The sequence below is a fragment of the Triticum dicoccoides genome, chromosome 7B, assembly GCF_002162155.2.
Source record: "Triticum dicoccoides isolate Atlit2015 ecotype Zavitan chromosome 7B, WEW_v2.0, whole genome shotgun sequence".
Lineage (NCBI taxonomy): Eukaryota > Viridiplantae > Streptophyta > Magnoliopsida > Poales > Poaceae > Triticum > Triticum dicoccoides.
The window spans coordinates 623872360-623890767 of NC_041393.1; the positions used below are offsets into that span (position 1 = coordinate 623872360).

Sequence of the window (18408 nt, forward strand, 5' to 3'; positions counted from 1 at the left end):
TAGTTACAACATCGGCTGACCATGGCCGCGAAGAAAAAAAGAGGGAGGTAGGCTCTGGCCATGGCCGGTCGCAAATCATGTATCTCCAAACGGCAATTGCCGCGCAGTGACATGGAAGGAGGAGACTGCAGGCGGTGGACATGGCGACGAGCTGCTGGGAGAGAGAAGGAACGAGGCGAGGAAAAGGGGAAAGATGTGGCTGCGTCTCGGTCCTCAGGTGCTAGGGGATAAGGATGGAGAGCGGTGCATGGGGCCACAGGTGGTCCGCGTGGGATGCAAGGAGTTGGGACGCAGCAGCGTAGTGAGCCACGAGCTACTGGCGAAGTTTTGGCCGACGCGCTGGCGTGAAACGGCATCCTTTCTGCAATAGAATCTTCCAGTTAAGTCTCACAAAAAGATTGTGAACCTGTTTTGGATGCGCGTTATCAGTTTTTTTTTCTTTCATAAACTTGGGAAAGGCACACGGCTTCTACTGTTTTGAACTTGAGAAAACTAAGTAGCTCAAGTTTGTCCCAAACAGTTACGTAACCAACAGGCTGGAGGTTGAAACCAATGAACTGAATTTGTATGTCCAATTGCATTGTGAATTTTATTAAAAAAAAAGGTACGGTTTGGTACCTGAAAGCTACATTTCATTTTAGTTGTGTTCAGAGATGAATTTACGACAAAACGTACATCAAGATGCATAACAGTTTTTTACGAACAAGAGTAGTCAGTGCTACTCCCTCCGTTCCAAAATAGATGACCCAACTTTGTACTAAAGTTAGTATAAAGTTGAGTCATCTATTTTGAAACCGAGGGAGTACTTGCTTGGAGCTCTGGCCTTGAACATTGTTGGCACTGTTACACACCATATCTTCACTTTGGTAACAAAATGCATAATTTGGAGAAATATTGTCTGAAATATCCCACCTTCAGTAAAACATTCTGAACACTAGAAGCTTGTATCTAATGTTATGCTCGACACAACTGTTGTTGATCTGGTTCAGAGAAGATGGTAACACACGAGTACTCCTTCCGTTCCGAATTACTTGTCTCACGTATGGATGTATCTAGATATATTTTAGTTCTAGATACATCCATTTCAGTGCCGAATAATTTGAAACGGAGGGAGTAGTATTTATGTGAACCATGAATACAAACTTTGGAAGAAGCATGATCCTCTGTCCCCTGTTTGGTACACATCCACACACAACTTACTGAGAAAGGCTTCGCTTTCGACGCACAACTTGATGTGACGTCTGATTAAAAGGACAAATAAAACACTTCCAAATGTGAGTCTGTCCACATTGCAATACTTGGTTTAAGCTTGAATGCCCTTTGAGCATCAGGTCCAGCTTGCTCACCAAAAAAAGGGAATTATCTCAGATAAATGAAAAATTGATGTTCATTTCTTGTGAAATGATACATTTAGATGCATCTATGGTTTGTACTCCCCCTGTTAGTAGCTACTGGTTTGTACTCCCTCTGTTAGTTCTCAGATAAATGTAGCTACTGGTTTGTACTCCCTCTGTTAGTTTTGTAGAATGATACATTTAGATGCATCTTGTTCATGCCAATCTGAAAAAATGATTTGCAGAAGTTCGTTTCTTGTGAACAAAACGCTACCTGAACATGAACAACCTGATACAGTACGGTAAAAGCAGCTAGAACAAAATGGTCCAAAAAATGTACTTCACTCTACATACTCTAATGCAGGTTATAAAAGAACAGAACACACTCTGGTTCAGGATCTCCAAATTAACTCCAATTGGTTGCACTCACTCAATCAAATAAGTACTCCCTCCCTCCTACAATGTTAGATGTTTTTGCAAGCAATATTAGCTTGAGAAAACGTCTTACGTTATGAAACAGAGGAAGTACAAACCAGTAGCTACATTACTGCTACCTACACAGCTCATAGTCTCTCATAGACATAACATGCAGAGTGCAGAAGATCATGGACCGCATGCTTCACTGCATCCTCCTCGGTGTCCTAGCCTGTGGTGTTGTCGACTTGGGAGCGGCGGCAGCAGACCGGATCAGATCGATGCAGACGGTGAGCGTGAGCGTGTCGCCGGAGAGCAGCTCCTGCGGCACGGCCAAGAACATCCCCTGCCCCGGCGCCGGCGCGCCGGTGGACAGCGCGCTGCTGCTCACCGCCGAGGCCATGAGGACCAGTCTGTCCCTGTTGTTGCCGCCCAGGCGCTCCACGGAGAGCTTGCACCAGAACTGCGGCGCCGCCTCGCCGTCCGGCCTGACGCAGACCAGCGACACGGCGGTGGCCGCGCCGAGCGGGCCCAGGGACACGAGGAACACGCTGCCGTCCTCCTCCCCGACGAGCGCGTTCCAGCGGTGCGACACGGAGAGGCCGATGTCCCGGGCCCGGCTGTAGCGGACCGTGACGGCGGGGCGCCGGTGGACGGCGGCGAAGTGGTCGAGGAGCGCCGCGCGGGAGCCCGCGAAGCCGCACGCCGGGTCCGGGCAGGAGCAGGGCGCGCACTGGCACGCGCGCTGGTGGTCCGCGGCCTCGTGGTACACGACGTGGCGCTCGCAGCCGAACACCCTGTATGGGCACGGCACCTTGGCGGCGCCCACGACGGCATCCAGCTCGCCGCAGTGCGTGCTGGCGCGGCTGCAGATGGTGCCGTGGACGGCGCGGCAGTGGTAGCACACGACGTGGCCGGCGGCCTCGCACTGCGGCCAGAAACGCAACACAACCCCAAATCATCAGCTTCCATGGCCGATGGCAAATCAAAAAGTGAGATGGGAAGAGGGTTTTTGGGTTCTTTCCAGAAAAAATGTGGTCGCTCTCTGGGGGTGAGGGGGAGAGAAGAGATGACCTTGAAGACGGGGGGCTTGAGGGGGAGGAGGCAGCCCTGGCAGTGGAGCAGCGTGAGGTCCATCCTCACGTCGATCTGCGCCGGCGCCATGGATTCTGCCGCCACGAGCGCGCCGCCTCCTCCGCCTCCGTCCTGCATCATCATCAGCACCTCTCCTTCCTCTGGCTCCGACTTCACTTCCTCCGCACTCGCCCTCTTGCCGCTGCTCTCCCCTCCCTCCATTGCTATTTCTGGCCGCGGCGTGTGTGCTCGATGGTGAAATAATGGAGGAACTGCGGTGACCCACCCAGGACCGAAGAGGAAAACTGGGTGGCCATCGCCGGAATGTGGTGCCAGCAGAGCAATACCCAAAAGGGAAAGAAACTGAGACAATAATTTGAGTCCGTGCAGTCGTGATTATTCGTTTTGAATGTTCAGCGCGGGCTTTTATTTGGGATAATTTATCTTTTTATTGTTGCTTTACGAAACTGACAATGTGAGATTTGCTCTTATACACTAAACTAGTTGAATCCTCATGTATTGCCATAGAACAATAAAATTAGACATAGTACAAATATTGATTGATTGAACATCCCTGTAATTTAAAATGTATATAAAACTATTGAAATATAGCTTGAAAACGATCTTATATTGTGAGACGGAGGGAGTAAGATTTTGTCATATGACATCTTGAAAAGGACAACGAAGATTTTCTAATTATTTAGAAAAATCAATCAAAAAACAGATACAAAGGGCACAACACACGAGCTGTTGGAGTGAAGTAAAGCCAAAACCAACCACATTAAATGTTCTTAATGCGTCCGGACGGGGTGCGAGGATTTGTTGCGGAAGGTGAAGTGACGATTTTCTAAAGATGAAATAAGGTTTTTTTCATCTATCCCTCGTCCCGGTGGTGCATCTAGCATCATCGAAGGGTGCGTGAAGGTGTGCCTCCGGCGAATCTCGCGAAATTTGGTCGGAATTTGTCTTTGATGGATTTGTTTGGATCTGGTCTGTGTCCATCCGCGTACATGTGTTTACACATTGGATCCTTCTGATCTATGTTTCTCTTCCCTGGCGACAGTTGTTGTTTCGGTGTGCTGGCCCTTTGGGGCCTTAGCACGACAACTTCTTGATTTCTACTATAACAAAGTTTGCCCGGTTTCAATGAGAGAAGGGCAACGATGATGGTGCATCTTCGGCTCCTTGTAGTTGTTGGCCATGCCGGGCTGGGTCCTCGCAGACCCGGACATCGCGTAGGCATTGGCCGAGGACCCATTGTAGAAGCTTCCGCCGACACTGCCTCAACGACCTGCTCGTCAAAATTAGGCTGACTGAGTCATTGTGCGCCACTGGTCTCCTCGACGGAAAGGGCAAGGCAAAAGGGCGTGCTGACTGAGGCGGCGCCTGTAGGGGAAAAAGCTGAGCGGCTGCACCGCGTGAGGCATGCGGCTGCCAGTATACCTGGTCATCCCTTGTGTCGGGCCTAACCAAGCATGACGTAGAAAACTCAGACTCGGGCCCGGCCCCGCCCGAGCGTCGGGCCTAGAAATTAGGCCCAAGCCCGGTCCATCAGTGTAAAAGCCCGCCGAGCCTCGGGCCAGGCCTCTTTTTGCCTGAAATGAGGTGAGCAGTGGTCACGGGAAGCTGGACCTGGCGAAGCACCCTTTTTGTGCCTTGCTTTCATTTGAGCTGAAACCGGACCAGCGAAGACTACATGCACTGGCGATTATTGCACCGGCACGAATCGGCCTCGCGTGTCGCTCTGCTGCTGGCCCTGGACAGCCACACTGTTCTCTCCTATTCTTCCGTGAAAAAAACAGCCCCTGCTCCTCCCCTCGTCTATGGGAGCTTGGAGTGCTCTTGTCTCGTGCTCCTTCTACGTTGTTAATGATCTTTGGTATATCCTGCTCGGCCTATAAGACAAACCCTAATTATACTGGGCTAATTTGACCCCTATACGTCTGCAGATGCATCCGAACGCAATCGTGGGTAGAAGTCGATCGCCTCCCATTAATACGAAACAGGGATGATCATGTATTGTAATGCCCATGGTAGTAATCTTTTTGGTTTACCTCATGTGACACCATGGGCATGACCCATTGTTCCTTTCACATTAGTTGGGTCTAACCCGGGTATAACTTGAGCATTTTGTTTGTGTAGGATCCACGACATGCATAATAGGTCAAGTTACCGCGATCTGAACAATGCAATCATGGACAGGTTTTGCTGCAGCACACCCCCTAACTGAATTAACACCGAAGATTAAAACATACCATTTCCAATGAGAAGGCATAGTGGTAAACTAGTTAATTAATTAATCATTGTACATAATGTTAACTCGACTCTATAAACCACTTTATATGGATAGCCTGGACCCAAAGGTTCTGGATATTTTTTTCAAACATAGTACAAATGCAGACACTCATACATACGCACATATAATCACTCTTATGAATGCACGCACACACATCCTACCACTATGAGGAGGGGTCAACATGAGCAGCGAGGCCAGCATCGTTAGGATAGCGAGAGCGGCCCGTTTGTAGTATTCTCGTCTCAGTTTACCACAAGACGCCCAGCTCGACCCGAGGAGTTTCCACAAAAAAAGAAAAGAGCTTGACCTGAGGTGTAGCCGCCGTATAACGGCGGGCCATCCCAGTTAACGCGAATTGATGACGGGAAATCGGTTCGAGCGACGTTTCAGCCGATCGAAGATGAGTTTGAGCGTTAAAGAGGTAGATAAGACGGTAAAAACTGTCAAATCACTATGAGAGGGCGTAGATGGCTGAGTATACTATCTCGTAATACCTATACCAGACATCCAAATGACAGGAACATGGACATACTTGGAGGAACACGAATAAGTGTGTAAATATTGACACAGGTTTTGTTAAAATTCGATCCTCCGGTCCAAATTAATTCACGCAGATTCACTAAATCTAGAAAGATTTAGACAAAATATTGTCTAAATCTGCGTCAATTAATTCGGAATGGGAGGAAATATTTTATGGTCAATTGTTTTTAATGTCCCCTATGCCAAGATATAAAGTCAATACTGACATTTATTAATTATTTGAAATTTATTAATTATTAGACTAGAAAACATATCTACCAACATTACAACTCTCGATTGTGTATGCATACATGGATTGCAATTGCTGTATGAACGACTATAATACAAGATATTAACCTGCTGAATTAATGGACGATCCTTTCGTACGAAGGAGTTTGGCGTCATGTATATATTTCCGAACATATATCAAATATACTAATTCCTATTGTAAATAATTATTTCACCGTTCCAAACTAATTGACGCAGATTTTTTTAGATACGCATGTATCTACACACTAAAATACGTCTTGATACATGTGTATATAGATAAATGTGCGTCAATTAAGAACAGAGGGAATATAAGTTAATGGCTGGCGAAATTTAACGATAGAAAGTTCATCCCAGGCACTATAAATAGACAAGGCTGCAGACCTTTTGGCTTACCACCCCTTAAGTTATTCAATCCAAGCATTCACAATGGCCTGCAAGATAGCAGTAGTCTTGTCTCTATCGGTGTTAGCATTCTTCCTCTGCCTCGGTAAGCAAATTATCCATGGTTTTGCGGTTTTATGAAAAGTTTTACTCTCTCTATTTAGTTGTAATGGGATGGTTTTGGAATTTGCATCAGGTACTGCTGAAGCTGGCCCGCAGTGCATGTACAAGACTCATCCTTACTATCATGGTAGGTGCGAGACAGATTATGATTATGACAACGACAATTGTCGAAGTGCTTGTAAAAAATATGAGGCACCAAAGTACATGGGTGGTATGTGCCATGATAAACAATGCGTCTGTTATACCTGTTAATGATCATCGGACTCTTCCGCCGCTGGGGCAGCCATGAAGATACATCACTTGTGCCTTGGTGGACACCACCATGGAAAGATTTGAGCTCCTAGGAAGATTGTCTTTTTGTTGTAACAGAATAAATTGGCAATGTACCGAACTATGATTTAGCAAGTATTTGTTTTCGATGAGTTACGATGAAGAGTTTTTCAATCAATTTATAATTTTCGCCTAATATCTTGTAGGCATCAATATATATGGTGGGTCTATCTTATTAACACCCACCTTATTCTCCTATGTAACACTTCTCTTATACTCCTTAATAGTAGACCCCGAAACGACCCGGGCAGAGCAAAAAAACTAAAGGGAAGAAACCCACCCACCCACCCTCCTGGCCGCGCCCACAAGGCCACGAACTGAGGGCATCTCCAGCCGTTGGCCCCCCAGCGGGCGTCAAAAAGCGCCGCCTGGGGGTGAGCCGGCGCAAAAAATGGCCCTGGGGGCGAGTCGGCCCACAGGGCCGTCCCTAGGCGCGTATTGAAAAAAAATGAGACGTTCGGCGAAGTTATGATAAAAACTAGTTAAATTTCGGCCAAACATGGCAAATTTCGTCTAAACATGGCAAATTTCGGCGAAATTCGCCATTTTCATGACATTAACCTAATCTAAAAAAGAAAGGCGCTGAAGTCGTCGCCGCCATCGTCGTCGTCGTCGGCCTTCTCCTCCTTGACGCGGGCGCCCCTGCTGGACCCGGCGTCGCCATGGCGGACTGGCGGCGGCGCGTCGTCGTCGTCGCTGTCGCGTAGGACGACGACCCCGTCTTCATCGCGGCCGCGTCGGCGCTCTTCGAAGCGGCGCAGGGCGGCGCGCTGGCGCTCCTTCACCTTCTCCCGACGCGCCTTCTCCATCGCAATGGAGTCCTGGCGCGCCCATTCTAGGGCCGCGTCGTCATCGTCGAACTCCGCCTTCACCGGCGCAAGCCCCGGCTCCGTCTTCACCGGCGCCAGCCCCGGCTCCGTCTTTGGCTTGACGAAGCGCGGAGGAGCCGACGAGGACGAGGCGCGCCGGCCGCCCTCGTTGATGACGATGCCGGCGCTGTGAGTGCGCCGACCGAGCGGCGACTCCGCCGCGGGCTCGGCCTTGACGCCGAGGAGGGCCGGAGTGCCGGAGGAGTGCGACGAGGATCGGGAGGAAGAAGAAGAGGAGGAGGAGCCGAACCTCCTTGGCGCCCATGGCCCGACGCGTCGGTGCTGCGCCGGGGGGTACGCCAACGGCGGGTCGTTGCCGCCCTCGAGGTACGTGAGCACGCCCTCGAGTGTGCGGCCGGGGACGCCCCACCGGAGGTGACGCCCCTCGCTGTTCTGCCGGCTGCCGACCACCGGCGCGCTGTTGGTGGACGCCAATCGATGCTGCTGGCGGCGCTCGAAATACGCCACCCAGGCCGCGTGGTTGTCGGCGGCGTACTGGGGGAGGGAGAGTTGGGCATCGGTGAGGGACGCGCGCACGATCTCGACCTCCTCGGCGAAGTACTTCGGCTTCGCCACGGCGTCGGGCAACGGGGGAATGGGTACTCCCCCGGCGCTGAGCCTCCACCCCGATGGCCCAGCGCGCATGTCCGGCGGCGCCGGGATGTTCGCCTGGAACAGGAGCCAGGACTCCTGTTCGCGGAGCGAACGACGGCCGAAGCCGTTGGCCGCCGCCTCGTCTCCGGGGAAGCGTTCTGCCATGGCAACGGCGGGGCGGGGCGGGCTCGGGAGAGGTAGAGGGAGGGGTCGGAGGGCGGCGCTCGGGAGAGGCAGGGAGAGGGAGGGGTTGGACGGCGGCAAGGGGGGGACTGGTCTGGGCACAGGCGAGTGGAGACCGCTGGCTTTTATAGCCGGGCCGCGCCCGTGTGTACGCGTGCGCGGGAAGAGAGGCGTCGGCGCGCTGCCCCGTGAAGCGCCGCCCGTGAGGAATCAATGGCAAGGCTGACCGGCGGCAGCCTTGCCATTGATTCCCCGCGGGAAACCGAGGCCGTTGGGGGAAGACGAGGCGCCGAGTCGCTGACGCGGCTAGCCCGCGTCTTTTTCGCGCCAAAACAGCTCGCCCCGGCGCCCCTGGGCTCCCCCCAGCGCGCTGGGTTCAGGCTGGGTCCGCCGGCGCTGTTTTCGGCCCAAGCCGGCGAAAATCGGGCTCCTGGGGGCGCGACTGGGCCGTTTTTTCGGCGCCGGCGCAAAAAAAACGCCTGGGGAGGCCTTCCTGGGGCGCGGCTGGAGATGCCCTGATCCGCCTCCTCCCACTTCCTCCCCAACTTCCTCCTCCCACTGCAGTCTTCCACACACGGCCAACAGCGCCGGATCAAGCCACCACAGGCTCCCCACGCCACCAACAACCCCCTACCACGTCGGATCCGGTCGCCCAGGTCACCTATTAGGCCACTACCCTCTTCTATTCCCCATCTTCAACCACTGCCATCTGGATGAGGAATCCCGACGACGTGAGGCCGCGCCTTTCCCTCGTCGGCGATGCACAGGGTTAGTGCTAAGGGAGTAGGAGGAGGAACGCCTAGCCTCGGGAATCCTCGACGATGGTGGGAGATGGGGCACCGTGCCCAGGCGCGCCCCTACCTTCCCTACATCTCCCGTGCGGTGTGACCCTCTCATGCCTCTTCAGCGCCTCGCCGGGTCCCGTGGGTGCTCGCCTGTGGCTGCCTCGTCCCAGGCAACCGGAAACTCGGATCCCGCCGAGCTATCGCCCTGGATGCGTGCTTTCCTACACGGGTGGTCGGAGGTGGAGAGGAAGTGCTCTCCATGGCTTTTTTTGTGTCCACGGCAGTTCTTTGTTTCTTGTGCTTTTGTTTGAGAGAATCAAGTGCAGTGCGTTTCGCTGTTGGTTGTTCTTGTGGTTCGATTTACGGTTTATTGCAGATTTGTACAAGTTGTATAGAGCGAGTTGTGAACAAAAGCTCAGTCCTACAGGGAAACTAACACTTCTACTCTGACTTGTGAACAAAAGTGTTCATTTTTCCCAAATGTGTGGTCCACTTTCAACACCCCTGTACCTGCTCTGCTCTATAGGACGGCGGTTGCAGGGGTGCAGTTCGCTTCTGTTTGCCGCAGGCTATTGTGCGAAATGACCAGTTTTTTTTAGGGAGAAATGACCAGTTGTTTGTGGGTTGCTTGCAATGTAAAAAGTGCAGTTTAGGCCCTGGTTGATAGCAAAGTATGAGGTCTGCTTCGGTACCCCCTTAATGTATAAGGGCATTCTGGGCATACGGTGCTTAACGTATCCCGCGCCGTATGCGGCGTGCCCATACGGGTAGAGCCGAGCGCACGGCTCGAGCCGATACGGCCGGCACGCATGTACCCTCTCCCCATCGCGCGAAAAAAAATACCCACGACCTGCGTTGATCACGCGGCCCAATCCAACGTCGCCTCGCCCCGCCGATCGCCGCCCTTACCCGCCGATCGCCGCATTTCCCCGCCGATCTAGCCGTGATCACGCTGCCAATTCCAACGTCTATCCGTCCGGCCGATCGCCGCCTTTCCCCGCCGATCGCCGACCATTCTCCCCGTCTTCACCCGGGATCTGGCCGGCGGGGACGTTGTTGGAGTCGCCCACCGTACGTGATGTCGCCTCCGCGCAGGTCTTCGTGGTGACGTGGCCTACGTGTAAGCCGTCGCCGCCCGCAACTCCGTGATCAACCTCCCCGGGAACGTCCTCGCCGTCCACAGCCACGCCAGGCCGGCCGAAGTGCACGTGCATGCCATGTAAGCCGTCTAGTATGTTAAAAAAAATTGTATCTGTAAATAAAAATCACTTGTTAGATAAGAAGTTCTCATCTGTATGATCGTAGTACATTTAATTTGATTTAAAATTGATAGATCATTTTTTATTATAATATTGCAGTGTTGGTTGTGAGATCATTCAATGGATAAAGAAACTGGATTTACGGATTTGTCTTTGGACACGAGTGGGATGGTAGCGATAGTGTTGATCGTACTAATGGTGATGATAGTAAAAATGATGATGATAGCAGCGACAATGAATCCTGGTCGTCGTACGATAATTTACCTGAGGAGGATTTTCAAAAGAATGAGGAGGGTGCTTGTAGTGAAAACATAAGTGACGTGTACATTCTTTTCGTCGGATGAAGAACCATATGGTACTTACATGTGTATATGATTTTTTTATGTGCAGGAGGATATTGACGTCCAGAACGAGGCAAATCATGGTGTTGAATCTTTCGCGGATAACATAAGCCAGGTTCGGTCCAAAATTTAAGATGTCATTGAATAATAAAAACTTGTTAATGACAACTTACACTTGCTTATGTGGAATATTATAGGCTAACTTTGTTGGTTGGAGTGGTGATGATGGATATGAGCATGAGGATGGAGCGAATATGGACATTGAGGAAGCTGAAATCCAGCAACGTGCGCTGGAGACACAGTTGAAGATTATGGGTATGACATTTGCATCACAATGGGAGGCCTACATGTTCTTTAATAACTACGCCAAAGACCGTGGATTCAGTATCAGAAAAGATAAGGTGAAACGAGGAAAAGGACTTTCAACCACTGTTCGGTATAGGCGATACGTTTGCTCGAGGGCAGGAAAACGTCTCAGTAAATTCTTAAACCCGGAGGGCCGTACCCGCAGGCTAAGACCTGAGACTCGTTGCGAGTGTGGCGCACATTTAGTTGTGAAGTTGGACAAAGGACGTGGAGTTTGGTTCGTGGCAGCTTTTATGGATGATCACAACCATTTGTTGGCTAGACCAGACGAGGTGGTATTTCTGCGGTCCCATCGAGTGATGGGAGATCACCAGATAGCTGAGATCTTGGCGATGGAAGGAGCTGGGATCAGAAAGCATATCATCATCGACAACTTCATTAGCAGGTATGGCTCGTATGATAAGTGTGGGTTTCTGAGACGAGAAGTGTACAACCTATGTTGCCGAGAAAAAATGAAGTTGATTGCGAAGGGTGATGCTAACACAGCAATCGGTATTATGAGGAGCAGAAAGGAGAAGGATCCAGACTTTTTCTTTGAGTATGTGCTCGATAAGGAGGGCCATCTGAAGAGCATGTTCAGGTGCGATGCACAGTCGCGGCGGGACTATCAGTTGTATGGAGATGTGACTGTGTTCGACAGCACGTATAAGATGAACAGATATGGTATGCCGTTCATCCCTTTTGTTGGTGTAAATAACCACCGTTGCACCACAGTTTTCGGTTGTGCCATTGTGTCCGACAAGACCAAAGCGACGTACGTGTGGCTGCTCCAGACATTCCTGAAGGCCAATTGTCAGAAAAAGCCAAGGTCAATCATCACAGATGGAGATGCTGCAATGATACGAGCCATTCGGTTGGTTTTGGTTGATGTGTTGCACCGTCTCTACTCATGGCACGTGGAAAAAAACATGCAGAAGCACCTTAATTAAAAATCGCTAAATGAGTTCAGGTCACTCTTGTACTACTCCACCTCTCCAACTAACTTTGAGGCGAGATGGCACTTTTTCATCCGTAAATGGAAGACTGATAAAACAGAAGAGTGGCTGAATAGGATGTACAGGAAGAGGAGTCTGTGGGCAGCATCATATCTGTCAGATGGTTTTTTTCTGGGTATGCGCAGTAATCAGAGGAGTGAAAGCCTTAACTCTTGTCTTCACCTTCACCTGGACGGCGGTATGACTATTGTTAACCTAGTTGTGCATTATGAGAATTGCATAGTTCGACTACGTGAGAACGAGGCGCATGATGACTGTGTTTCAAATCAGTCTTTGCCACCATCAGTCACAGAATATAAGGATATTGAGAAGCATGCTGCCGAAGTATTCACTCATTCCAATTTTTATATTCTTCAACAAGATCTGAAGAAGATGGGAGAGATTGAGATTTTTGAGACGCTAGTGGGAGTTGACTGCCACACCTTCATCGTGACATGGAGAAATAACCGCAAATTTCAGTTCAGCGTGAATTATCGAGATGAAAGCTCTGAGAATACGATAGACTGCAGTTGTGGACGAATGCTTCGGAAAGGATTGCCTTGCAAACACATTCTGTATGTGTTGGTTCATCTAAAAATATCTAAAATACCTAAGTGTTGCATCCTTAAGAGGTTGTCGAAAGTTGCGAGAGGTGGAATGCCTGCACAGCGGAAGAGTGACATGTTTGGCTGGGGTTGGACAGGGGAAGAGCAGCGTGCTCGCTATAGTCAACTCAGTATAACAGGAGCTGAAGCTTTTCATGTTGCTTCAAATGATCCATTCGTCTTTGATGAGTTGATGCAGTGTCTGCATAATATAATAGCGAAGAAAAAGGTCCCTGAAAATGATGTTGTTGGTAGTAGAAGAAATGTGCATGAAGAGCCATGTCAGCCGGAACAACATGTTGATGTCATAGGTGATCCCGTGAAAGTTTCCACGAAGGGCGCCCCTAAACAGAGCATGACAGGGCGGGCAAAGAAAGATCCAAATGTTACAAAAAATGGAAGACCAAAATCATTTTCTGAGAAAAAACCCGGTCCTCTTTGTGGCATTTGTAAGAACGAGGGGCATAGACGGCAAACGTGCCCTGAGAATGAAAAGTAAGTTTTACATTATTTTAATTATTTTTGTTTCTCTCTTTACAATTGTCTGATGAGTTGTTTACAATTTATTATGTAGGAACCGGGCATAAAGATGAAGTATTCATAATCAATTGAAGGCACTGGCAATTTTAGTTTATTTGTTTAAGGATAAGAGACATGACACTTTGAGTTTATTCTTTAAGCCAACTTGTTCGATGGAAGGCACTGGACTTTCAGTTTATTTGTTTTTTGCATAAGAGACATGGCATTATGAGTTAATCTTTATGCCACCTTGTTCGATGTTATGAGACATGCCTCAGATTTTTATTATTATGTGTGAAACATGAATTTGTCAACTGATTTACATTTGTAAAATTTAATGTAAGTGTAAAAACTATTTGAAAAAAAGGCCACGCCGTGGCCAGGCGGGCGCACGGTGTCATATACTACAACGCCTTCCTGGGAGGCGTTTAGGCCACCGAGCGGGGAGGCCACGGCGTACAACAAGGCGGGCGCACGGTGTCATATATTCCTGTAGTGAGCTTATGAGAAGGCGACGATGCGGGTATATAAACCGGTCGGCACGTCTCTCCACGGGCGAGGTGGGACAAAACCTAGTCGGCACAAGGCGCCAGCGCCCCATTCGCACACGAAGAGGATCGGCCCACGCGCCCGACGCGTGTCGTTTAAGACCCGACAGATCGCCATATTCCCCCTCGGGATCGTTGCCCGCTGGGTGGGGCGGGACGAGACGTGTGCCATCGGGCGCGCGGCTGTCGGTCGGTCGGCTGCTGGGCCAGCAGACCCGCGCGTGGCGCCCGGCGAATCGCGCCAGCCCGCACTAGCTGGAATGCGCGGGCCCGCCACTGCCTCGGCTGTCGGCGACTGCACGGGCTGGGCTGGAATATTAGTCAGATCCAGCGCCGCTGCTGCCACCAGAATCGGCGTGGGAATTTGTGCAGGTTTTTTGCACATCACGCCAAGTCAGGACGGCGGGGATATTTTTTATTAAATAAATGACCGCGGCGAGTTGAAACAACAAAAATACATATAGCATCACATACGCAAAGTGATACATTTTAGGACAGCAATAATATTACTTGCCCACACGCATTTAAATGTTTAGTCTCACATGAAAGCGATACATAAAACGTGAAAAATTGTCGAAATCTGTCTGAGTGCCATGTCGCATTACAATCGATCAAAGTATCCAACAAAGGTAGGGAAACCTTCTACGGGACTGAAACCCTACCAATGCTAAGACCTATTACTTCTCCATGATTTTAACAATCTTCATCTTGACCTTCTCTAATTTGTTCACCTCTGAAAAAATGATTCCTGCGACAATACGTGGCCTTGACTCATTAATCTCTTCCTGGTCAAATTCATGTGTCCAGCGATCTCCATCCCAGTATTTTATGCACCACATCACAAAAAATCCACAAGACACTCTGCAATAAACATGTGTGATCAGCTTACGATATAGCATGCACTTGCTTGTACTCGTTTAACTTACTCATCTTTTTGTCTCAGCATTTTATACTCATTAATTGGCCACGTTGAGACATCTAGAATTTTTTTTTATTCAAGAGTTGAGTTGGCCTCCATAATATCCTTAGATATTTCAGCTCTCTGAAACAAAATAACAAAACCAGAATTTAATGTATGCCTCAATATTTTTCTGAATACGAGTGTGGAAAATATAGCGTACCAGGGTGGCAATCATATTGCGAATTCTTTGGCTAATTGCGCCTTTAGAATTTGAGTCAAGAACTTGAAACTCCTCTTTGACGGTGTGCATCACTATGGTTATCCAATAATTATCATTAACGTGCATAGGAAAATACGCCTACATAGTAACCAAATGACATTATTTACATTAAATAGCAATGACTAATAAAAACAAATAAATGTGAAAGCAATACCTTGTCCTGTCTAAAATACTCATCCATTACTCTTGCGATGACTTTTGTTTTCTTTGTAACATGTTCTGAGTCTAAATCATTTACTGACTTGGTCATTCCCCTTGCCCTACTCAACATAAATTTGGGGAACCACGTTGTTGATATGTAACGATCAGAAAAATCACGGTGTTGTAGGTGTTTACAATATGCATTGATGATCTGCATACATAAACAAAAAAATTCTATCAAGTTGTGAAGTACAAATGAGAGTTTTGTTAAAACCAAACTCATACTTATAGCGCCATTCAACCATTTAAACGTGAGGACATCGTGAAGCATAGCTGGCGTGCATATGTCCCCATCTGGTGGCGGCACATCGACCATGGTTCGGTGTGCATGCTTCTTTGACGATGCGAGAGTGTCAACAAAAACTCTGGCTGCCTCTATGTGATCTGGAGTCATATTAAGAGAACTTGCTAGAATTGAATGTGATGACGATGCAAAGAGATCTAAAACAATGAAGCTGCAGTCATTTAAAATAATAACAAAATTTACATAACACGTGAACGAATTATAAAATAGTACTTGACTTGCTTTTTTTAACACGTTTCTTGCGGGTAACGAGAATGTCGTAGGGGGATTGGCAATATTTTGACTTTTTTCTTTTGCGCTTACCATCATTTTCCTGACTGCCTTCATCGTTACCTATGTTGCTCTCTGCTGGGTAACTCTCGAACGTGTCTTCAGACTTAGTTGGTGACAAAGCATCCATAGACTCACCAGAAATATCAGCATTCTGCGGGGTTCGGGACATAGAAGGAAAGTCTTTTGTACGTACAGTTGATGCCGAAGATGGAGAGTTTCCATTATCGTCTATAATGAAAGGATCAGTAGCTTCACCTTTACCCGGTGTCGTCGCCGGAGCACCCGTGTCATCAACGGGCACGGATGTATCATTGATACCCGTGAAAGATGTTTCTATCTTTACATCGGTAGGTGAATCAATATCTGGCCAATATTTTGATGACTTGTACTGGCCATTCTCCATCCCAACTCTTTCACCTACATTATCAAATTCGTCATTGTTGTCCCTCTTATTGGGTTTGTACATCACACCATCCGTGTTCAACCTTTCCATTACCATCTGCAAACAAAAAAGAAACACGATAAGTAGTTGAACAATTATAACTTGTTCAATACAACTTCTAAATTACCTGTGCACATCTTTCGGGTATATTTAGAACCTCCTTGTGAAGCAACTTTATGTATGTCATCACATGGTCCATACTATAAGTCGTGCTCGAGGAAACCGCGGACGTGCTTGGCTTTCTACTCCTGCCACCACCTTTCCGTTTAGGTTTCTTCGTTTCTTCCTCAGGGACAGTCCCTTCACGTGCTACCTTAGCACGTCTGTACTCTTCGCTAACGCAGTTTTCAATCTATACAACAAACAAAAAAATAAATTAAATACCAAATATACTTAATTAGTATGTGCTACCAATAAGGACTATACTTATTGACTCACATTGCCTGTGCCACGCCCGTGCATGTTGTCATAGTCGTCTCGCTTTTTCCCTTCCGTTTCTGGCCAGTTAAGCATTAGTGGGTATTCACGAGACAATGGATCAAATGTATCCACACCAATTGGCTCAACTTTTTCCTGGTATATATACTGCATGATAGTAAACACAACTAGTCAGACACATAGATCACATAAAAATTATATGTACATACAACTTTTACGAAATGACTTATACCTGAAGAAGAGCCAAGTTCCCGATAGGCCACTTGAATTTTTCAAGATCTTCGACTGATTTTTTAATAGCATCCATGCACACCCCCAACGTGAAATCGTTCCAATTGTATGACTTGATAGCGTTCACGTCCTCCACCATTTTGTAATAACGATAAGAAACAAACTTGATGGATTGTGGTGCTAAGACTGTACCCAAAAGAACCAGTACGACCCTTCTCACAAAATCATCATCATATGACTGAGTATCAACAATATTTTTTATCAAATCATCGATGAGGATTAGGCCTGTTCTTTTGTCTAGAAACCGATTCGGAACAAATTTTTTGGCATCTAGTTGTACTGTTGCTATCATGCTAATGACATCATCACCCTCGTTACGTAGCCCGAATATGTCATAAACATCTTCATTAAGAACACTGATGTCGTCAGTATTTGGACGAATAATAAATCGCTTTCTACTACTATCATAAGTTGTAATCATAAATTCCAATAAATTTTTCCTCATTTTCACTGAAGGAATTCTCAACATACAGTCCAAATTTGTGCCACGTAGCATCATGCGCTGTCTGGGTGTGAATTTTCCCACCAATTCGCACCACTTCTCAACCGAGCAGTACACATCTCCCAATTCTTGCATTCTACATAAGATGACAGTGACCTAACTAGTTACGAGATTCAAAAAACATTACAGAAGTGATGGTTTAATACCATACCTTCCGGCGTCTCGACGAGCACCGGCAGCCCACGTTGCCTAACCCCACCCGGTGTGGGTTAGTCCTGGCAGCCGCGCACCCTCTGCCCACACCAGCGCACTGGCCGGCGGCCCGTCCTAGGGTTTTGGGTGCGGGCGACTTTGCCGAGACGGCACGGCCGGTACTGAGATCCAAGTCGCGCGCGCAGATGCCGAACTGTATGGCCGCCGTCATGCCGGCGGGGACGGGAGTTGGGACGGCCACGGCGGTGTCACCGTCGGATCGGGGGGATGGCGTGCATGGAGGCGGCGGGGTTAGGCGGTCCTGGGGCGAGGTAATGGCGGCGTGGTTTCCACGCTATGCACGCACGTACGTCGTCATATACGTGGTCACGGTCGTAGTGGGCCACTACGCCCGTCCCGTATAACTACTGCCGGCTGGCCCACGATGCATTTATTAAAAACATGCATTCTACTTCAACATTTCAGAAAATATTTGTGCATTTTTTAATGCAACATTCATTATTTTCCTATGGTTTGAATTTCCTATGATTTCTTTTCTGACTCAGCCGGTGGACCCCTAACTTTTTCCACACGCACTCATCGGCAGGGCCATCATGCCTGCAAGTTTTCATAATTTTCCGGCACCGTATGAATTTTCTATGGTTTTCTCCGTGAAACACACAGAAAACACTGACCGGGTGTGACGCAACGTGCGTTTGGTGTCCAAATTCGTTCAACTTTTGCGTGGGGCCCTAATATGGGCATGCCCACTGCATCCCAAATTTGGGTGATGTTTCGTGCGTGCCACCTCGTACCTCCCATGCAACCGGCATTGATCGGATATGAACGATGTCAGCCCC

General features: G+C 48.5%; 1 protein-coding gene and 1 long non-coding RNA gene across 2 annotated transcripts; one reads left to right on the forward strand and one right to left on the reverse strand.

The window, feature by feature from the left end:
• Positions 1-1671: 1671 nt before the first annotated feature.
• Positions 1672-3170, reverse strand: LOC119339991 (putative E3 ubiquitin-protein ligase SINA-like 6). Its single transcript, XM_037611897.1, has 2 exons — positions 2823-3170; positions 1672-2676 (listed from the first exon to the last, which is right to left on the reverse strand). Exons 1-2 carry the CDS (start codon positions 3042-3044, stop codon positions 1954-1956), a joined length of 945 nt encoding a protein of 314 aa, XP_037467794.1. The 5' UTR covers positions 3045-3170; the 3' UTR covers positions 1672-1953.
• A 3096-nt stretch (positions 3171-6266) lies between these two features.
• Positions 6267-6877, forward strand: LOC119342050. The gene is made up of 2 exons (XR_005165365.1): positions 6267-6394; positions 6485-6877. It is a non-coding gene; the product is annotated as an uncharacterized LOC119342050 (long non-coding RNA).
• The last annotated feature ends 11531 nt before the right edge of the window (positions 6878-18408 follow it).